This window comes from Diabrotica undecimpunctata, chromosome 1 (genome assembly GCF_040954645.1).
Source record: "Diabrotica undecimpunctata isolate CICGRU chromosome 1, icDiaUnde3, whole genome shotgun sequence".
NCBI classification, from domain to species: Eukaryota; Metazoa; Arthropoda; class Insecta; order Coleoptera; family Chrysomelidae; genus Diabrotica; species Diabrotica undecimpunctata.
The window spans coordinates 139853658-139878254 of record NC_092803.1 but is presented as its reverse complement, the minus strand read 5'-3'; the positions used below and the strand labels follow the sequence as shown (position 1 = coordinate 139878254).

Below are 24597 nucleotides of genomic sequence, written 5' to 3'. Positions count from 1 at the left end.
AGAAAGGTACTGTTTATGTAAGACGTACTAATATCGCTAGTTTAATAATTAGAATAATAACTAAAAAATGCAATATGTGATTGTGGATAAAATAAGCCATTGATTGAAAATAGCAAAAATATCTGGCGCAACTTATTAAATGTTTATCTGTACAAAGAAATCACTTACCATTTTTTAAAATGTGTTAATTGGTACGTTATAATTAGCGCCAAGCCCATTGGTGAGTAGAAAATCGGCGTCTACGCATCGTGACGGGAGGGAAGGACGCGTCCACGTTAAACTGGAGATGTGCACATCCCGATGTCTCGTCTCTATCGCTGTGTCCCTCGATATGGTCAAATCCCTCTGACAAACCTTAGCCTATCTTTGCCACTACCTTACCACTCTTAGCCTATATAACCTCATTATATGTATTTTTAAATATTACTATAATTCAATCTTAATCGATTTAATAATGTTACCTAAAGTTAAAATTAAATTTAACTAATAATATACTGTTGGAAGTGCATCTTATGATCTTGTTAGTTCTCTGCAAATTAACGTTTTTTACTTAAGCTTTTTTACATAATTTTTATATACATGTACAATTACCACATGGTCTTTTGCTGTGCTAAGTTTGAGTCAATTTATAAACTGTATTTAGTTTCAATTAATTGTGTATACATAATCTTATAATGTCCATTGGCGTAAGCTTCTTTACATATTTAATATCATTGACTGCTACATGTCTTTTTAAGGTAACACAGTTATAATAACTTTTCTATAGATGTTTGGTTGTTCATATTGTTCTTTTTAGATGAACTGATGATGCTTTCTGATTAGAAAACGAAACGTCTTCAATAAATAGATGAAGCAGCCACCTTGTTTGTCTTTTTTCTCTCCACCTTTTAACCAAAATACCCCCCCCCCCCACTCTTCGAGTGAACCTTACTTTATATTGGATTGACGGTCGTACTCCTCTTCTCTCTCTCTCTCTCTCTCTCTCTATATATATATATATATATATATATATATATATATATATATATATATATAATAAAAATAATAAGTAATATTAAAATATATATATATATATATATATATATATATATATATATATATATATATATATATATATATATATATATATATATATATATATATAACCTCCTCTATCTTAGTATGTAACCTCCTCTATCTCATTGTTATTTATTAACAAGGAATTCCACAAGATAAAAAAAAGAAAACACCACTAACAATCCAGAATCCGAAAGAGTTTCTCAGTAAAATTAACCCCTTAACGTACACATTAATTTTGAAGTTATGGTCAAAAAATGATCGAATTTTTTTTTTTAGTAAAAATGTTTTGTTTTGGTTATAATTGAATAAAAAAAATATTTTCAGTGGCGTAAAACCTTTACTTTTCTCGTGGGGGGGGGGGGGTATGCAAATCCGTTGAAATTTAAAAATTTTGTTCAGACGAAATACTTTGAATAGGTAAATAGTAGTATGATTTATATGAACAATACAAATATATTTTATTAACACACACACACACACACAATATTGTATTTTAGATGAATTATAATGAAATTTAGTAAAACAAAAAATATACACATTACTCTAACCTACCGAATATTATATGCAAAATTTACTTACCAAACAATATAATAATATGTTGAAAATAAGGCACAAATTAGTTCAAATGCAAAAAACAATAAATATCGACTTCAGACGACTTTACACCGGCAAGACAGAAGGCTTGTATCAAAACAAAAGTTCGACAATAATATCGGTTATAAATGATGATGATTGCAAATTGCAAGTTATGAGATAATAAATATATTTTAAAGTAACTCAATACTGACTGAGTCATCTATTTTATAATAGAAAAATAATTTAGATATATGCTTACATATGTCTCTTTATACAAATATCCGCTTTGCAAGGCTTGAAAAATTTTATGGATAAATTTTAACCGGCGCCCGTCCGTGTCCCAGACGAGCGCGTACAAAATTACCAGTAAGGCGCGCCCGTGTCTGAGACGGGCACGTACGTTAAGGGGTTAAAATGGGTAGGAATTAAATACAACAAAACCAAATCTAACAACATACAAGAGAGCTCGAAGAACTGTATCTATAAAATACCCTGTGAATGCAACAATTTCTATGTGGGAGAAACCGCAAGACCACTAAGTGTCAAGATAAACAAGCATGAAATATACATTAAAAACCGGGACTTCAACAGATCACAGATATGCAAACATGCCTGGGATAATGAACACAGAGTACAATGGAAATATGCATCAATAATCACGTAATAAACAGACATGAAAAAGAGAAAAATCAAATAAGCAGCCCTCATCCTACATGAAGAAAAATGTGTAGTAAACCCAATGTAGCAGGCTTTGGTTAAAAATACTCAAAAAAAATATCAACAACAAGAATATACCAACAATAGCGGATTAATAAACACCGAGACACATCGTCTTCAATCATAAACAATACACATGCAACACACAAATACAATACATGAACGCTCACCCACACACAAATGTTTAGGCACATACAAATAATGCAGAGGCACACATAATAATTAGAATTTTAGTCCATAGGGTACAAAAACCACCCTCATGTCTTTCCAGCTATGCATGGCTGTTACCAATGACGCCGAGGGCAAGTAAATTTTCCATTTCTTGAGAAGACATAACGTCAACTTTCAAGAAACTTCAAGAAAGGAGACAAACTAAGCTGCAAAAACAACAGAGGCATATATTCTTACACTGTGTGAGCTATAACGTATTTACATGGGTCCTAAACAGGAGATTAAGTCACTTCACAGAACAAATCATAGGAGAATACCAGGCCGGGACGGTCTACTATTGACCAGCTATTCAACGTAAAACAAATATTTATCTAAATTTTGGGAGCACAATATCTTCGTAGATTTTCGAGAAGCCTACGACAACATAAGCAGAGTTCAAATATATTTAATTATGCGAGAATTTGGTATAACAAGAAAATTGGTAAATTTAGTTCAAGCCACAATGACACACAAAAGCGCAGGTACTTCCCAAGTATTTAAATGTTCTCACTTGCTCGATTGGAGTAATTATCTATTTTCAGTTGTGCTCTTGAAAGTGCGTGTTTCTTATTGCATTTAGTTTTTCCTACATTTATCTTCAAACCCTATATTTTTCCTACATTATTTATTTTATTTAGGAACTGCATCTCACGTTCGTTAGAGGTAGTCGATTATCTAAACAGCCATGACTCATGCATGCGCAAAGTATAAGTTTACGCTTCGACTGTATAAATTTTAATAATTTTATACGACCCGCTGCACAGATATTTTCAAGGTCATAACCTTTTAGAAAATCCACAAGCTCTATCTGGGATTATTCCGGTGTCGTCAGTTCAATGAATATTATGTATCCGGTACCCGTTGACCTTCATACTACACTCAAAGCCTTAAAGTGCCTCAGCAAAACATTCTTCACATAGAGGTTGAACAGAAGAGGAGATAAAATATGCCCCTGTCATACCCCTCTTAACATTTCAAATTTTTCTGTGTTGGTTGACTTCTGGATTCTGGATAACTCTTATATATTTTTTCATCAATCCCAGCGTTGTGTAGTATTTATCATTGTGTTGTGTTTTACGGTGTCAAACGTTTTTTCATAATCGAGGAATGTGATGAATATATCCTTCAGTTATCCAAAGACATCCATAGAGAACTAAAATTCAAAATATATAAAACCATACTACGACCAATATGGCCCAGAAACAATATATAAACTTTATTAGTACTTTTGAAAAAAAGATATTGCCAAGGATATTGGAAGCCATTTTCAATAATGGTATCTAGAGAATAAGGTTCAATCACGAGTAGGAATATTACAAAAAATATTTAGATTTACTTAGGTTATTTTAAATATATAGGGCGATCCATAAATAAAAGTTCCATATATTAATACGTTATTAAGATCGTTCATATTACAGAACCTTTATTTCCCCCACACTCAATTACATTGTGTATTTACGTTAACTATATATACTATCGAAAAATGAAAATTTTGGAAAATTGAACATTTATTTCTCAACATAGTCTACTTTTAGCTCGATACACTTGACCCAGCGATGCTCCAGCTTCTTTAACCCGTCTGAAAAATACGTTTCCTCGGGGTCTTCAAATTAGGCTTCCGTGGCGACGATGACCTCCTGATGTGACATACATTTCTGCCTGGCAAGTGCCTTTTTCAAGTTTTCAAACAAAAAGAAGTCACACGGAGCCAAATCTAGAGAATATGAAGGATGGGGCAAAAGTTTGTAGCCCAATTCGATCAAGTTTGCCGTGTCGACGGTGGAGGTGTGAGCTGGTCCGTTGCCATGGTGGAGGAGCACTTTTTCTTCGCTAAACGGGGGTCATTTTTTCTGAAATTTGGCGTCAAATCAGCCCAATAATTCGACATAATAGAGCCCCGTACCCATTTGGCCATTCTCCAGGTAGTCGACGTAGATCACCCCTTGTGAATCGACGGGAGCACGTTCGACGAGTGCCGATACTGTTTCAATTGTTTCTTGATCCCTGATGTGTACCAATAGATTGGCCGACAGCTTGCTCATGCCCAAAATTTCACTCAGGATATGACATACTCGGTCTTTTGACATACCTACTTTCTCAGCTATCTCGCGTACCTTCAGTCGGCGTTCTGCCAATATAAAATCGTGGATTTTTGTCACGTTATCCTCCGTGGTAGTCGATTTCGGAGTACCTGGGCGTGGCTCATCAAAAACCGACGTGCGACCACGTTAAAACTCGTAAAACCAATTTTTGAGGGTTGCCATCGAAGGGGAAGAGTCACCGTACATGGCATCCAAGCTCTCTTTGATTTCGCTGCTCGAACATCGTTGTTCGGTGATAAAACTACGAGTCCTATTCGGCTGAAATTTTGATATTAGCCGTCTACGAGAATGTATTATTACACGATAGTAGATTTCTCTTGAGATAGTGGCGCCATCTGGCAGTGAGGCTAAGTACTTATTGGACCGCCTACGTAGAACCCCTATTCCCACACAGCCCAATACATTGTGTATTTACACCAACTATTAGTGTTGCCCAAATGCAAGAACAAGACGAGACTTAGACAGTCTTGGTCTTGGTCTTGCGCCAATCCACCTGGTCTTGGTCTTGGTCTTGGTATTGCACTCCCGGTCTTGGTCTTGGTCTTGCAGCAAGAGTCTTGCAAGTCTTGCAGTTACCCATTAACCTATTGCTATTTATTAAACGTTACTGGGGAAGTTTGAAGCCTAGATCTAAGCGATCCGTGCCTATACTCTAACTAACCCAGCTATCTACCATGCCCCATGAAAGTCAATCAAACATGGTTAAAACACAAAAAAACCAAATTAATGACATAAACTTGACTGTATTTTAAAGAACATTTTCTGTCTAAGAAAAGTATTGATGGGCCTTCACCATATATGAAATAGAAATCTTAAAAAAGATTGGTACGTGGCAAAAATCCAAATACAGGTATCAAGGGCACATATTCTTTAGGTGATAAGATAACAAACTATAATCCACTTATTAAAGCAACATAAATGTTACTAACAATCTTAGCTCTACTTTTATATAAAAAACTAACTTGAAAAAATAAAGAATAGGTAAGAAAGCAATGATAATCAAAAGAAGTTATTTTAAATTAAGGAGATATCTACTTTACCAAAATAAAGTAGTAGGAATATTTTTTTAGGAACCAGAATTTTGGTTTTTCAGGAAGAAATATTTGTAATTCTTTTTTGTGAAAAGATATTAGATGCTTCCTTAAACTTGAAGTGTTTCTGTTTTTCATTTTCATTTTAACCTTTCTATGTAGGCACAATTCAAACAAAGCAATTTGGGATGCATAAATTATTTCGAAAAACTCATCAAATTTGCTTATAGGTCTTTTATATCTATAATTCCAACGCTCACTACTCCGACTATTTTAAAACTATTTGAATCTTTGTCCCCCATGTCAAATTGTAAACTTGTCAAATGAAGTTTAGTGATGTCGAAAAAGTACCTACTTACTATAAATGTCCGTTACTATTCAATACCCTAAGTATCTAATAACAAACCGAGAATTATATATCGTTACTTCGTTATTCTACATATTTCGGTATTTTGTTTACACGGTAAGCTACATTATCTGTTATTAATAAACTTTTGAATATTATCGTGCTCTTTCAGCAAATTTGGTTTAACCGAATGATCTCATCGCACACTCAGCAGAAACAATGTTTAGTCTTAGGCCGATAAGATTTGTTTATTTAGATTCCTCCTAACTAAATTATAATGGGAAAAAAATTGAATTATTAAGTGAGTGCCCGTAATAATAAGTGTTATATTTTTTATTAGCTAAGGTGACATATTTTTAAAAAATTTCGATACGATATTACTGTCGACGTATCAATGCAAGATTATTTTATGATTAGAGGGCGACTATAAATCTGGACAATTAATTTCAGAGCGAAGAAGTCGTATGCTGGAAAAGAATGTACAAAATATTTTATTTTTACATTGTAATTATGATCTCTGAGCACGTGTCAAATGTGTTGTTTTTAATAAATATTTTGATTGATGATTTTGATGTATGTTTATGGTATTGTTCGTAAAGTCCAGTTTTTTAAATTTTTATTACATATTTTTTTGCGTCTCATAGAGTATTTAAGCATATACCCGAACTACAATACTCGCTAAAACGACACTCCGTCCTAACTGCAAGACGCAAGAGTCTCGCAGGCTTAGTCTTGTTCTTGCGTAAATCTTGCACGGTCAGTCTTGGTCTTGCTAAAATTAGGCGGTCTTGGTCTTGGTCCTGCGAAAACGCAAGAACAAGACCAAGACTGCAAGACCAAGACCGATTTTGACCAACACTACCAACTATATAGTATGTACTTATTAACCTTTATTTATAACTTATAATTTTGTTTTGAATATAGATTTGGAAATTTGCTTTCTACAAAATATATAAACTTAAGAGAAATATACCTAAATACTGAGTTTGACAATAGTAGCGTTAATATACTTGGTAGGTATTATTTCCAAACGGATTGCGATAAGTTTATACTTTTTATGCATTTACAAAAATATACTTTTTATGCATTTACAAAAATATACTTAAATTCCGTTTCCTGACTTGAGTGGCTTCTCAACACGAGTTGATGATGTAATTTAAATCTTTTAACTAGTTACGCAAAAGAATACCTACAATATTTGTTTAAGGATGCCTTTATGTAGGCAGTAATATAATTAAAAATCTTTAAGAAATGAAAATACATAGGTACTATAATATTAAAAATTGCGAGGAAAATGTGAATAGGTTTAGGTCCAGCAATAAATGGCAGTGCCAGAAATAAAATAAAACTGTTTTAAAAATGTGAAAAGGTTTACGTCCAGCAGTAAATAGCAGTATTAGAAATAAAATCAAACTGTTTTGTAAATGCGAAAAGGTTTAGGCCCGGCAGTAAATGGCATTGCTAGAAATGAAATAAAATAACTGTTTGTGTTGGCACACTTGATGATAACAAGCTAAAATAATTTGAACAGAAAAATAGTATTTTGTACAAATATGGACGGTGGTATTTGTATCCGCCTTTTCCAGGTTTCCTTTTTACATGTTTCTGTGATGGTGTAATTTATTCCCTCCCTTTTCTTTTTTTAAGATGGGATCTTTGGTTCCCTATTCTTATTTTTATGTTCGGAGGCTTTTCTTGGTTTATTCTGGAACTGCTTTTTTATTTGAGTATCTTAGGTATCATTTACAGCCTGCTTCGCTAGGTCCACATCTTGCCAGATCAGCCTAATGTGATCTATCAGGGCGTATCTAATTCAATAAGACCAGAGCAATTTGCAATTCTTTAGACCTTTATACTCCGCAAGTGCTAGTTTAATATTTCATTGTGTAGCGCTTCCTTTTTCTAGCATTTTAAAATGTTGGTTCGCACTGTACATATTACATTTCGTAGACTATTTTTTCCTACGTCCAAGTACGCCGTACTTCAATTCCCATGTTATGAATTTTGTCTGGATGTTATTACGTTAGAAGTTTGTAATTTTTCTCACGAAACAAACTGCTTATTATAGACGCAGATTACACTCTCTTTACCCCAAGTCTTCTTCTAAATGTGCCTATCTTCTAAAGATGTTGGCGACCACATTGATCCATCTTATTCTATTCACAGCAGCTCTAAATAAATCAGTTGACGTTAGACCAGTCCACTTTCTAAGATTAGCCAGCCAGGATATACGTCTACGTCCAGGGGCCTCTCTTACCCTCAATCTTGCCTTGTAGAATCAACTGTAGAAGTCGGTATTTATCATTACTCATGATGTGGTCGAAGTAAGTCAATTTTCTATTTTTTTCTGGTGTTAATAATTTCTTTGTCTTTTCTTAGCCTCTGGAGAATAGTTATATTACTTGTGTGGTGTATATATGAAAACCTCAACATAAGTCGGTAGCAACACATTTCAAATGCCTCTACTCGTTTTATGGCATCTTCTGTAAGGCTCCAGCTTTCTACTCCATAGAGGAGGACACTAGAGACGTAACATCTAAGAATTCTTAAGCGTATATTGATACTTAAGGATAGGTTGCAGAGAATCTTCCTAAGGCTGTTAAAAGAGCTTCTGGTTTTTTCAATACGAGTTTTTATTTCGTAGCTGTGATCCCAAGTATCCTTAATATTGCAGCCCAAATAGCATATTTTTTCCACTCTTTCTAACGGTGTATCGCCTATTGTAATTTGGGCGTTTATGTTGGTGTTCTTACTAATGATCTTTATTTTTGTCTTCTTGTAATTTAGTTTTAGGCCGTATTTGTTACATGTTTCTACAACATTATCCATCATCCTTTGTAGCCCCTGCGCACTATCTGCCAGCAACAGTGTATCGTCTGCATATCTAATATTGTTTATAAGTTAGCCATTTACAGCAATCCCAACTTCTGATTTGTCCAAGGCCTCACTAAAAATGTTTTCAGAGTATATGTTAAATAATGCCGGTGACAATAGGCAACCCTCTCTACTTTCTTTTTGTAGTCCTGATGTTTGTAGGATATCGGTTAGTTTCCCATGTGGGACTTTATCAAATATCTTCTCGAAATCAATAAAACTGCATACACATCGCAGTTGACATCCCTGGCTCTCTGTATTAGAACTTACAAACTAAAAAGTGCTTCCCTCGTTCCGAGTCCTGCTCTGAATCCAAATTGAACTTCACTCAGGTGTTCTAATTTGGTGTATATGAGCGAGTGAAGGATAGTAAGGAGTACTTTAAGTACATGGCTCATCAAACTAATTAATCTATGTACCTCATGTACCTAATAAAAATGTTGATATGATCGTTGTGAAGTTGGCTGGAAAAAAGGGTATAAAACACACAAACGCCCTTATTTCGATTCATTATTAGTTTTGTTGTAATAGCCGTTAACGTTAAAATACTGCTGTGTGATCGGGAACTCATAATTTAAGCGGCAAGTCTGTGTTACAAAGATTTTCTTATCTTTCTCCTAGAGTTCTTTCCCTGCGCCGGCATTCAGTAGCCGTACCTTCAACGTGTCACCACTTATGCTGTTTTAACGCCCTTCGTCAATATATTACCAATCTTCATGTTTCTTCGTCCTTTTGCCGACGAGGCGGAGCGACAACTTACTGGAGGCATATTGAAAAACAGACAGCGTCATGTCTACATAATAATAATAATAATAATAAGAAGAAGTAGGATTATAGTCAAAGACAACTTATCGGTAGAAGTCAAACATCCTGTATAATCTCATGAGTTTAATCGTAGCTACAAGTTATGGCATCAAATAGTTTCTGCTAATTTATTGAATACTAACAGAACATTTTTAAATGAAGACGTCATTTAAAAACAATTGGAACCATGGACTATAGTGACCAGGGCTAACTTTGAATATCTGTTGCAAAATTATCAACCAAACCAAATGTTTCAGTAAGAAAGATACCGTCCAAAATTGAAATGTGTCTTTACTGAATTCATCTGATGATGAAGACCGACCGCTACCTCTATCAGACCTAACAAATAATCAAATTCCCATTTGTTCAAATTATGGAAAAAAGAAAATAGTTTTGAAATGGACAAATTCAAAGAATGAGGCAGCTCAAACGCCTCATTGGGGTGCCCACCTACATGATGAAACAGAAGTGAAAACTCCCGTCCAATATTTTTATAAATTAGTTGATAAAGCTTTGTTAGATTATATAGTGGAGAAATCAAATTTGTAATGCTACACAAACAGATATATCTGGAAACTTTTCTATGGATTTAAAAGATCTGAAACAGTTTTTAGGAGCATGTTTCTATATGTCACTAATATCGGTACCAGGTACTAGAAGGTATTGGAGTAATGCTTGTAGAATTTCTCAAGTCGCTGATGTAATGCCGTTACGAAGATTTGAGCAAATAAAAAAAATTTACATTTTGCTGATAATCATCAACTACCATCAAATCCGCCAGATCGTTTGTTCAAAATAAGAAACGTGATTAAAATCATAAGGCACAATATGAAGTCCATACCAATAGAGCAACATTTATCTGTCGACGAACAAATTATTCCCTATAAAGGACGTAGCGGACTAAAGCAATATAATCCCAAAAAGCCAAAGAAATGGGGTTACAAATTATTTTGTCTTGCAGGTGCGAGCGGCATAGTATATGATTTTGAGGTTTATTGTGGACCTCAGAAGCAACCAGATGATTTACCAGATATAAGTGCCAGCAGTAATGTTGTTATTCGCTTAGCTGAACGCATACCAAAAAACCAAAACTTTTTGCTATTTTATGACAATTGGTTTTGCAGTCCTGAGTTGCAAATAAAATTATCTGAAAATGGCATCCAGAGTTTGGGTACAGTTCGTACAAACAGGGTTCCCGAAAACAAGCTGCCAGTAGATAAAGTGCTAATGAAGCAAGGTAGAGGGAGTTGTATGGAAAAGGTTGCTGTCCATAACAGCACAACACTCAGAGTAGTCAAATGGTATGACAATAAGGCAGTGACATTGCTAAGTACATTTGCCAGTGCTTCTCCTGAAACGACTGTCCAGAGGTACGACCGTAAAAAAAGGAAAGTATAACAATAAAATACCCCAGTATTATTATTTTATATAATAAATTTATGGGGGGAGTGGATTTGATAGATTCTCTCTTGGCACTTTACCGAACAAAGATTCGGTCCAGAAAATATTATCTTAGAATATTTTTTCATCTAATGGACATGAGCGTCATAATTGCTTGGCTTATGTATAGGCGAGCTAGCGATGACTATGGAATTCCTAAAAAACAACAGCTGTCTTTATATGACTTCAAGGCAGATGTTGCTCAGAGTTTATGTTGGGCTAGTAAGTTAGCAAAAAGAGGTCGCCTCGTTAAAAACTTGTGTCTCCGCAAACGCAGACTGTATTGCTAATAGAATGGATCATTGGCCCCACTATGAAAAAAAGTCAGGAAGATGTAAGAATAAAAAATGCCAAAAAATAACAAAAGTAAAATGCACTAAATGTAACTGTTTCCTATGTTTTGTTCCAGACAGAAACTGTTTCCTAGATTTTCATCAATAGTTTTAATATTTTTTATTATTAGTAGATTATTTGTAGATATTGTGCCTGTTTTTCTTTATATTATCGTAAGAACCGTCTATGAAAAATCTGTATTGACTAAGGTATATTGCATTTTTTTTTTAATAATATATGCACAATGTATATCTGAATATACACTTTTTTTTCAAAGAAATAAAAACTTTTAAAAATAAATAACTACCTAAAACTAGTCTAAATTACCTTACTTTCCCATATTTACCTTAAAATTTTTTTTGCTGCTGTCTAAAATGGTGTGTGCAATAGAGGGTTAAATGTAAGAGTGGCTAATTTTGTAAAAAACATTGGGGACTTATACAAATATAAATAAATTCACTAGAATAAACATTTTGCTACTAAAGCAGGATTTCTACGGTGGATATTCTCTTTAGAATCTTGCTGTATGCTTTAAGAAACCATTTTTTATGGATTACGGTTAAATTCATTTATATTGATTTTCAGTAACTTTAAGAATAACCCGGGGTCCAGATGGATGTGACAGAGCTGTGATTAGCGACACTAATGAAGATACTGAATCCGAAACGCCAGAAAAATCGGTTGATTGTTTGGTTTTATTTGAACCAGAAGATATCGAAATAGACGTTATATTTTTACATGGGCTTCACGGGGGAATCAATAAAACATGGAAACAAGGTAAGAATATTCACACTTAATAGGGCCTATATATTGTTATTTGTAAATAGTACTTGTGTATGAATTTCCTTGGTTTCTCGGTTTTGAAAATTAATAAAACAAATAAAATAAATAAAAGTTTGAAATTAATAAAACACTTTATGCAAATAATGCTGTCTAAATGTTTGGTGTGCCAGTGTCGTTACTAAGGGTTTCATCGATTAATAATTAATTAAATTATAATATATATTGGAGAGGTTTTTGATGAAGAGAGCAATTTTATTATTAATACGGACTGGTTGTAAAAAAATTGTAGATTTTTAACATCTAGTTTTTGTTATATTCTTTCTATACTGTTTTTATGTACAATAATTCGTCTATGTAAATACTGATGCGTCTCTTCAATATATGTTGAAGTACAGTCCTTACAATTTATTTTATAAACTATATCTGATTAACTGTCTTTATTGATAATAGGCTTGAATTTAGAAAAATATTTAAAAGATATTTTAGATGATTTATGTTCAATATTTAGGTTCTATCTAGAAATTCAGTTTTGTCACAATTTTAAATTTAGTTAACGCCAATAGACTTACATAGCTTCTGCTTCTTTTTATTATTCTTAGGTTCACGCATCTCGTGGCCTTAATAATTAATTTATACTATCAAATATACAAAACGTGTCAGCTGTGAATATTATTTACTTAATTAAATTACTTTATTAATAATTATTACTTTACTCAGTAATTATCTTGCTTTTTAGGAGTTTGGAGAACAAGCTCTCACAAGCTCAACAAACAATCGCCTGTGAGAAGGTTATCGACAGGCGATATGTATGTTCCAACCAAAGACCATACTTTAAAAAGAACGCTTTCAAGTATTTATTCCAAAATACCGAACAAAGTGGCCAGAAGGGAAGAAAATGAATCAAGTGAAGAAAATAAAGAATATAACGAAGAAGATGAAACGAAGAAGATTGAGGATTATAGTGATTGTTGGCCTAGAGATTGGATACCAAAGGATTGTCCAAATGCTAGAGTTATAGCGTTGAACTACACTACGGATGTACTATGGTGTCCTACGTGGATGAAAAAGCGAAAAAGGTATGATTTTTTTTATATTTACACAATAATTGGTTTCACTGATATTGAGAAAGTATATGAGTATAGAGTACGTCAAGAGATTTTGGTGTGAACGTTAAACAATAAAGAAATTTCCGCTGAATATGTGAAAATAGTAAAAATAAATATGATAGATTAGAGCTTATAATTTAGGGCGGTTTACAGTCTGTTACAGTGCGACCTTTTACAGATCCATTTTGTTTGTTTCTATTATTTAAAATACGTGATAAAGCCTTATGCTTTTGGTAAAATTCAACAGCCTTTCTGGTGGCTTTTCATATGACCTGGCGTTTTGGTTTTTATTTGCCGAGTACTAGAAAGCTGAGTCTTGTAAGGCCTACAAAATGGCAAAAATATATAGCGCAGCATCATCTTTTAGACAGAACTGAGAAACATCCTCTCTATCAAGCTTATACTACTAAAATATTTCAGCTTACAGAGGCCGGTCAACAGACCAACTATCATCCTAACAAATCTACGACGGATGTTCAGTAAGTCTGCTGTAAATTTGATCGTGTATTCTTCGACGACATGTTTAGCGTGTTTATGTCCTCGAGTGTTACTTATCCATTCAAGAGACCCCTTTGCACAATTCATGAATGGCTCTCTTTTCCGAGTATTTGCTATTTTAAAGGAAGAGTTGAACCAACTAGTGACTAGTGATACGCTTGAACCTTGTACATGTATCAAAGCATTATCAGTGAACCCAGATAAAAGCATGTATTTCATGTGTAGCCACATAATATACGTATCTGCATTATGTGACTTAAAATTTACATATTGAACCTTAAAGTAATGTAAAATTTGATGATAATGCCGATGATGATAGATTTGTATATATTTGATAATGTGCCCCAAACTAATTGTCAATGTGTAAGTTTCTAACCACGTGAGTTGTACCATTTTTAAATCCACGATTGACTTAGTATCATAAGGAGGTCAACTTTAGCTAAAGTATCTCCTCTTCACCACTACAAAGACAATCATGAAGATCACTACCTTGGCTAGCTCTTCTCAGTGATAGTTCGGTTAATCCCTAAGATAAATATTGATGTCAATAACGATCACAAGGGAGATCAAAGCTTAACACAAACATTTTCTTAATAAAGAAAGATACTTACCTCTATGTTACAGCAAGTCCTCCATAAAGTTAAAAAAATGACTAAACAAGAAAAAATAAAAAAGTGGCTGAGGGCCTGAATATTTAAGAAACATTTCCCAATGAAACACTTAACTTACCATGCATTTCTATGTAGGGTTGCTGGATGGTAGAATGTAGGATTTCATGTTTTCATTTTAATGTAGGTTTTTAGGTTTTATTTTATTGGATGTGGAAGTGACCTGTTGTTGGTTAATTGGATTCCATGGATCTGAAACCTAAACTGGTAAATGGATTTATTGGTAACACTTTTTCAAATTGTTGGGCGCCCATTTCTTCGTAATAATCCCCCGTTTTTTGGATTAAAAAAATCGTCTACAAAGCCACTCTCACTACCTATATGGGCAACAATTAGTCGTTGCAATTTACCGGTTGTTCCTCGTAACCCTGTTGATAAACCGCCCACAAATGCTTAACGATAACTCGTTACAGTAGTATCTTGTCAGATCTTAGATAGTATGTATCTTAGTTAGACAGCATTCACCCACGTTTCGTTCAGATAATAAATCTTTTTGTGCGCAGAACGAACCTCTCTAATAGAGCTAAGATATCTTTGTCGCCATCAGACTAAATCTTCTCTTTCTATTAAGACAGATTTACGAGATCGTTGGGCATATATAAATTTTATATCTTTTATTATTATCCTTAACGTCTCTTTGCTCATTTTTGGAATGAGATCATTCTCCATTACCTTTGTCCTAATAAAAAAAAAGAAAGAATGAATAGTAGTGCGTACAAAATTGTTCTGGTATTCGTCCAATTCAAATTTTTTTCTACCACGAAAATGTACTTTTGGAACTTGCACAATCCTAGTCACTTTTTTTTCACGTACAATTCGTTTAATTGTCGACACGGATACTCCCGTTAAAAATGAACACTGAACTACAGCTTCCATTGTACCAAGTGTATTTTTTCAATTTTCATACACTCTACAGACAATCTGCTTTTCTTCTACCGACATAAACTTCCGTTTTCTTCTGCTGCTGATCATTCACCTTACTGCCAAGTTGACTTAAATGTGAAGTGGTGCATCCACGCTTCATCCATTGTCAAATATCGATACAAGGACACCTTTTATTGTGCTAAAATAGTTGAATACAACACTTTGAATTATATTTCTCATTGAAAAAATATTCATGCGACAAACCATAACTTAAAAAGATTATTTTTATGATCTTTTAAGAGATTCTCAAACCATCATGCAACATAATATCCGCACGGGAAAGTAGATGCCCACAGGGTAAAGGAAATAAAAATTAAATCGTCGTTGAGTTTAGGATTGATCATATCAAATAAATCGACGTAAGGCATCAAGTATTTTTATTTTTGATGCAAATTTTAAGTTCTTAATCAATAAAAATCACATTGTTATGATACTAATCAACCATTTTTGTTTTAGAACCAATTTGATCGAACGAAGTAATGAAATGATAGAGGAATTAGTTAAAATCGGTGTAGGAAAACATCCTATTGTATGGGTTGGACACTCCAAAGGAGGACTCTACATAAAACAGATGATGCTTACTAGTAAGTAAAATGTTAATATGTACAAAGTATAACTATTTAAAGATATTTTTTATTCTGACTTCTTTTAGGTACTCGTTAAGTTTCCTTTTCTATATTAGGAGCAGATTTTTCTTTGTTGTATTTCTTTTATTTTTGGAATTGTTTCCTCCTTTTTATAACGGAAATGGATTTTTGGAGAAGAGCGGTAGGAAGATCTAGAAGATAAAGGATTAACAACGAACGTATTAGAGAAATATTGGGAATTAAATGAACAATCACAGATGACTTATCAAAAGAAAGAACTTCTCTGGTTCGGACATATACAAAAAAAGAATGAACAATGAATACCAAAGGAAATACTAAAATGGCAACCACAAGGCAAGAGAAAATGAGATAGACCGGGAACAAGTTGGAGAGAAAGAAGAATAGAAGGGGACATATGGAAGGACCGGAAGAAGTGGGGATAGGAAGTCGGAAAACGGCGGAGAACGTTATAAACCGACATGTGGTAGTAGTATTTCATATATTTGCAACGAATACATGTACAGAAATATTCGTATCTCATTCCATTTGCCATCCCGTTATATGTATTTCGAGCTTTTACTCTCATCAGACGGGACTTGTAAAGGAGACTAGATATAAATACGTCCTTTCGTTGATTTATGGCTGTCACAATGTTTCGGATTGAACGCTATCAGTGCATTTTAATTGAATTAATGTATTACTTTTGTTTCTATTCGGTTCACATTTTCCATTTGTTGATCTAGTTTTTACTAGTAGTCTAGCATTATAGTAGCCAATTAAGCTTTGATACAATATTTGCCTATTTTGCAAACTTTTTTATAAAAAATTAATGCAAGCAGCGAAAAAAGCCAATAATAGCGCGAAAATGAAACTAGCTAATTGGAAACTAAATAATCAAATACTATAGTGATCTGGTACTACGGGTAGTGGGCAGATACTCCTCTGCGATCCCGGCGGAGGACAGATCTACTTCAGGAATAGCAAACCTGCCCTCGTGAGCTCATGGTTTTACCCCTAAATTCCTTTCTCTCCGGGGCAGAAAGGAATTCCCCATAAAATTCATATCTACAGCTTCCTTCCCTCCCATACGACGCAACAAGAATTTGGAGAAAAACCAGATGCAAAAAATCTGTAAGTTAAGGTGGATGCTATCGTGCTAAAAACTGAATGGTCGCACGTCACGTAGCCGCTAACGATGCTCTTGGGACACTGGGTGAAATCCATTAAATATTATCGTTGTTCCTGTACGCGGGACTCTACAAGGATCAACCAAAGATTCTCAGCTACTCGTGAGAATAAATTTGAATACTCACCAATATGCAAGACAAGCATGATGTTTAAATGTCAAAAATCCGACCACTGTAACACACACACACACACACACACACACACACACACACACACACACACACACACACACACACACACACACACACACACACACACACACACACACATACACGCACACACAAACGCACACACGCGCACACACACACCCGCACACACTTGCACACACACGCACACACACGCACAAATACACTCACACACACTCGCACACACACACACACACAGACACGCACACACACGCACACACACACCACACACAAGCCGTCTATCTATATTTTATATATATAGCCGTATAGATCAGCTAGTTATGTGAAAGTGCAAATTTTGTCTACCTGAAAGACAAGTAATGTATTAATATGAAACTGTTTTAATAATATAATTATGTTTTTAGCTTTTAACAGCGCCGAGACCAGTGAAATTAATGACATATTTAACCAATCTAAAGCAATAATGTGGTACAGCGTACCGCATAAAGGGTCTACCTTAGCCGATTTTACTTTGCCCTTGTTACGAAGAAGTGTCGAGTTACTTGAAGTGCAAAGAAGTAAGTATGCATTGATAAATTAATCAACCGAGTGTATATATAGTGTGTCCGTAAAGTATGGAATAAATTCGATATTTCCTACATGAAAAGCCTGTCATCGGCTCTTGTTTCAAAATGTAATACCCTGTATTTTAGGACATTTTTAGATCGATAAAAATGAGCTGATTGCAAAAAAGTATAATACTGGCGGTCTAACGGATAATACAGAAGGATACTAAAAATATCTTATGTGGACCATGTCACCAACGTTGAGGTCCTACAGCGCATGACAAAAGAAAAAGAAGTGCTTAATTTAATTAAACAACGTAAGCTTGAGTACCTCGGCCACGTGATGCAGAACGAAGAAAAATATCGAATTCTTCAACTTGTTATGCAGGGTAAAGTATTTGGCAGAAGAGGACCGGGACGCCGACGTATCTCGTGGTTGAAAAATCTCCGACAATGGTTTGGGATGACCTCAGCGGAGCTGTTTCGCAGAGCAGTCAACAAAACCATGATAGCCTTGATGATCGCCAACATCCGGACCGGATAAGGCACTGAAGAAGAAGAAGGTCTAACGGATATAATTTGAAAGATATGCGCGTAGAAAATTAATTTTTATTGATTTATAATATTAATAAATTATAATAAATAACTTGAAAGTAATCCAGTAATTAATACATGACATAATCTTAAATGTTCGAATTGTAGCCCTTGCTGTATTTGACATTAACCCAAACGTTGTACAAATTCTTGTAGAATCTTGTTTATTCTTTCCTGAGAAATTTTGTTTATTTCTATACGAATTCTTGTTTTTAGTTTAAAAGAGAGGGTTTCGGTGGCTTTTATCCATCATTATTTCGCAAAATTGTATTCTTTTATCTGGATCATCCTCGTGTAATTCCTATACAACTGTGCATTTTACTTACTTTTCCGTACTTTGTGTACCGTTGTTTTGCAAACATCGAGATCACTACTAACCTTACGAACAGAAGTGTGCACATCTTCTTCAAAAGCAAGTAGAACATGTAATATTGTAACATAATTTACAGAGGGACAACCTGATTTGCGTACATTTACAACTCTACCAGTTTCTCGATATTTCTTTTTAATCTTACTGTTGACTGCGTGATGGTTATTTCTGGATATTTATCATTAAATAAATTACACATTTCCATCTGAGTTCGCGATTTGTCTCCATACCCAATTATCATGAGTATTTCAATTCTTTGCTTTACACTTAAATTCATTTCTACTTAAAATTAATTCTAAGCAATAATACAGAACATTCACGAATTAATTCAATTATTGTACCACTTAATTGTTATTGAACGATACTAAAAATAATTACAGTTTACCAAATACTAGAAGTAGGCTCCTTTTTTGCAATTGATAATAAATAATTTATTTTCTAAGAGCATATCTTTCAAATTATATCCATTAGACACTAGTATTATATTTTTTTGAAATCAGCTAATTTTTATCGATCTAAAAATGTCCTAAAATACAGGGTGTTACATTTAAAAAAAGAGCCGACGACGTCATCACTGTAATGTGTATCACCTTGTATAATGAAATTTTATTGTAAAATGTAGAAGATTAAATTTAAAAATCGATGTGTCTTAGATTTTTTTAAAAAGGCTTTTCATTTAGGAAATATCGAATTTATTCCATACTTTACGGACACACTGTATGTTGTCTTTACATAAATTATTTTAATGGTAAATACCTTAGCTTCTAATAAGCTTACCTCCATAATAAAGTAAAATTAAACAGAAGAGTAGGTATTAGACTGTGGTAGATTTTCAGTTGCACACTAAATTTTTTAAAAAGGCTGATGTTAGCGACGTTATGGCTTCTCGCTTCCTCGTCATACAACTGAATTTAAGACACTTATATTTATAAAGAAATTTGAAAAAAAGATACGAAAGATAAACTTTATTTGACCCAGAGGTCTTGTATAAGGCGACATTGCAATAATAAGTTTTTCTGAAGCTGGACACAGCTAAATCTGCTACAGCTCAGTATTTGGGAACGCAGTAGTCGCGACACATCTTAACATATTATAATGAGTCAGTGTGCATGTCGCATGTGTATTTTGTGTCTGGGCGTAAGTGTACAATTGTGTGTGTGTGTGGCATTTTTAAAACAAATGTACAGGTAGTGCATAGCCTATATGTCGCCACGGACAGGTATAGTGAGAAAGCCAAAATTTTTTGTTTGCAATATATCTAATTTCAAAGATACAAATAGTATTGAACCAGATTTTTTAACTTCATTCAACTTTTTTAACAAAAACTTTATATCCAAGCCTTTTTTTATTGGTTGATTGATTAATTTTATAATTTAAGATTCGTAACAACTTACAGAATGCTTTTTAATTGCTGGAAGACTGAAAATTGAGTTGGTGTTTTTGATTCTATTATCAAGGCAAGAACTGGCCTATTACTAAAAACTTCCCGAACAGCCCTTCTTATTTTTTGTTCATGTAGAAACATGACCACAAAAAAATGTATAGAATAGAATAGAAATATGCCTTAATGTTACTAAATTGTACAATTTTATGGACAAAACTTACAAAAAGTCAAAAAAATAACAAGAAAAATTAAAATTTACTGAAATTACATAAATCATCAATATCACAAAATAAAAGATTATAAAATAAACAGTCAATTGCAAAATTTAAATAAATTGCAAATTGCATAATAAAACCATATGAACTAATACGTTGAAGTTATTTGATACCCAAATATAGATAAAAATAAATACTTACTTGTACATAAAATAAAGCTGCTGTAATTTCTTAGTCATTTGTTAAAAAACTCTTCTACTGAATAATATGGTCTTTCAGATAGATAGGCTTTTGTCAGTTTACGGAACTTGGGGAAATATGTTGCAGATTTAAGTTATAAAGGGAGATGGTTGTATAGTTTTTTTGCTGAATATAATACAGATTTCTTTACTAACTTAGTGGACGTGATCGGTAAATAAACATCAAAGATTAAATTTCTGGTGGAGTAGTCATGATTCGGTCTTGCTAGAAAAACTTCTAGGTGTTTACGAATTAAGCAAACAGTTTCTAAAATATATAAAGAGAAAAGCGTTAAAATCCCGTGATTTTTGAAGTAGCTTCTGCATTATGTTGCTCTTCTGAATCCAAACAGATACCGTATTGCTCTTTTTTGTAATTTAAAAATAACATCAGAGAGAATCGAACAAAGAAAAATGTTATTTTGGAAGCTGCTTAGTTGATTTGCTTCAAGACAGATCTTATTGCATAGCAGGCTGAGGCTAGTTTCTTACTTAACAAATCAATATGAAATTACCATTTAAGGTTGCTGTCTATAAAAATACCAAGAAATTTTACAGAATTAATGATACTGATCGGGCTGTTATTAAGAAGCTAGGGTTGAAGAGCTCCTTTATAGGATAATGTTACTGCCTTATCCACGTTAAAAGAGAGTAAATTAGAGTCAGACCTGGTGTTTATTTTAAGTAGATCAGAAGTTATAGTTGCATGAAGAGTTGCAAAATGAGTTTTTCAAGGTGATACTGGTATCATCAACAAAAATAAAAAAATTCTTATCGATTTTTAAATTAGTGATGTCATTTTATATAGATAAGGAAAAGTAGAGGGCCCAATATTAAACCTTGTGGTACTCCACATACAATACTTTTGTGACTAGAGTCAGTTTGCTCTAACTAGTTGTTTCCTATTCCCCAAATAAGATTGGTACCAATTTAAAAAAATACCTCGAACTCTGTAGACATTTAGTTTTTTTATTAAAATGTGATTTACACAATCAAAAGCTTTGTCATAGTGACAAAAAACAGTGCCAGTGTAAAGATTATTGTTTAGTGCTTGGTAAACCTCATGTAGTACAGAAAACAGCATCACTGGTACATTTATTACATAAAAAGACGATCTAATTTTGTGATAATATGGTTTTTAACGAGGAAGAACATAAGTCGAGCTTTTATAAGTCTCTCAGTAATTTTGGATAGTGCCGGTAGTAAGACAATAAGTCTATAGTTGTAGGCATTCGATTTTTCACCACCCTTATGGAGAGGAATAATAATCGCTGTCTTTAGACACTCTGGAAATACACCTTTTCTTTTGCAACACTTTTAGAGCTGTATGTGTACAGAATAAAAGCTGTCGGGATATATGGGAAAGCCAGATACTAAGAAAGCTTTTGGAGCTTTAAATTAACATAAAGGTAGTCGATAGTAAGTACCAAATAGCGAGCTGAAATATATCTCCTGATATCCATCAATTCTACAGATCATGAAGGCGAATATGCTGAATTGACTGTGTAATGCATGAACGAAACTACAGTGCCCTACGATTCAAATCACTAGTTATCCGAAGGTCCCTTCTGCCACCCATAATTGATGCAGTTCATGAAACTGAATATACTGAGAAAGCTATCACATGGAAGTCAGAAGAAGACCTACTCACAATATATAGAATAGGCTTGTTCATATAGAAAAAGGTCTGCGCAAAATTCATTTATATTATTTTTCCCACACTTCTTCTTCTTCGTCTATGCCGTCTCCATTAACGGAGGTTGGCGACCACATTTCTAAAAGGTTCTCTGTCTTTTGCAACGTGGAATAATTCGTCTAGAGTCATGTTTGTCCAGTCTCGAATATTTCGCAGCCATGACTTGCATAAGACTATATTTATCATTTCTCAGTATGTGTCCAAGGTATGCAGTCTTGCGTACTTTTATTGTTCTCAACAATTTTTTGTCTCGGCCCATCCTTTTCAACACTTCCTCATTGGTGACCCTGGCCGTCCATGGAATTCTCAACATTCTCCGGTATATCCAAAGTTCAAAGGCTTCAAGCTTCTTAACTATTTGCGCTTTTAACGTCCATGTTTCTACCTCGTACAATAGTTGGGACCGGACGTAACATTCAACAAACCTCAGTCTCAGCGCAGTATTCAGATTTTGGTCACAGAACAATTGCTTGAATTTTAAGAACGCTGCCCTTGCCATTTCTATTAGTACCCTGATCTCTTGGTCTGGATCTAATTCTGTGTTGATGTAAGCTCCCAGCTATTTATATTTTGTCACTCTCTCTATTTTCTGTCCACCAAGGGTTAGTTGTTCATTATTTATTGGACTCCTTGATACTATCATAAATTTGGTCTTATCTGTGTTGATGTCAAGTCCCATTTGAATGCATTCACTATTTATTGCATTTAGTAAAGTTTGTAGTTCTTCTATACTCTCAGCCATAATTACCGTGTCATCTGCAAATCTCATGGTGTTTATGATTTCTCCACCAATTCTTATTCCCTCTTTTCTTTCCCATAAGGCTTTTCTGAATATGACTTGTGAGTACACGTTGAAAATCGTCGGAGACAAGACGCGTCCTTGCCTGACCCCTCTCGCAATCTCTATCTTCTCTATATATGAGTAATAAACTCTATATATATATATATATATATATATATATATATATATATATTTATATATACATATATATATATATATATATATATATATATATATATATATATATATATATATATATATATATATATATATAATGTCTTTTTTGTCTAAATTGATGTTTTTTAATTCATCTATTAACTTAATATGCTGCACTCGGTCAAAGGTCATTCTTGTTATATTCCCGACATTTTTGTAAGACTACCGTCAACGCAAATAATGCCTCCCTTGTACCCATGCCTCCTATGTATCTGCTCCTCACATTTCTTATAAATTCGGTTTTGAACAATTTTCAAGAGAATCTTTAAAGGGTGGCACATTAGGCTTATCAATCTATAGTCATTACATGATTTGGGATTGTTGTTTTTTGGTAGAGGTAAAAAAATTGATTTAAGCCATTCCTCCGGGATGTTGCCCTCTAAATATATATGGTTGAGAATTCGGGTGAGTCTCTTTATATTACCGTCATCTAAGGCTTTTAACAGTTCAACTGGAATTTGATCATGACCCGGTGCTTTTCCTTGTTTTGCATTCTGTAGGGCATTCTTTACTTCTGATGGTAAAATTTTTACGTATTGTTCTTCTTCACCTATATCTTGTTCTCCCTCTCGTCTTGGAACAGATGGATTATATATTGTTCCCATATTTCCTTTATTTTGCTCTCTTCAGTAAGTATTCCTCCATTGTTATCTCTTGTTATGAGTGTTCTTCTTTGTCTGGTGTTGCCTGTAAGTTCTTTCATTTTTTTTATATAAGTTTGAGGTGTCATGTTTGTTGCTGAGTTCTTCCAGTTTCTGGCATTCCTTGTTCATCCATTCCTCCTTAGCCTTTCTGATTTCATATTTGATTTTATTCTTGATGTTTTTATTAATTGTCATCTTTATTTTTGTATTTTCTTTTTTCAGTTATTAGCTTAACTATTTCCGGTGTCATCCAGTCTTTTTTAGCGGTTTTCTCTTCTTCGCCTAGGACCTCTTTTCCCGCTTTTAGTATGGCTTTTTTCATATCTGCCCATTCCACGCTTCCTTCAGTTAATTTGTTTATCTCTGCGTTTAGTTGCTGTTGGCAGTTGTCGTCTTTTAGGTTTTTGATGTTTATTTTGGTAGTTTTAACTTTTTTCTCCGGGTTTCTGAGTTTAATGTTGACGTTTGCTAGTAATAGATTATGGTCCGTATCTGCGTCGCCGTTGGATAGGTTTTTGCAC

General features: G+C 33.9%; 1 protein-coding gene across 5 annotated transcripts in view; it reads left to right on the top strand.

The window, feature by feature from the left end:
* The window catches only part of LOC140432290 (protein SERAC1), a 104170-nt gene that overhangs the window by 77378 nt on the left and 2195 nt on the right, over positions 1-24597 (top strand). For all 5 annotated transcript variants that reach the window (XM_072520112.1, XM_072520110.1, XM_072520109.1 and 2 more), the window contains 4 exons: positions 12078-12269; positions 13012-13351; positions 15928-16055; positions 17797-17949. In XM_072520112.1, coding sequence (XP_072376213.1) covers positions 12078-12269; positions 13012-13351; positions 15928-16055; positions 17797-17949 — 813 coding nt within the window. The remainder of the gene's footprint in view (positions 1-12077; positions 12270-13011; positions 13352-15927; positions 16056-17796; positions 17950-24597) is intronic.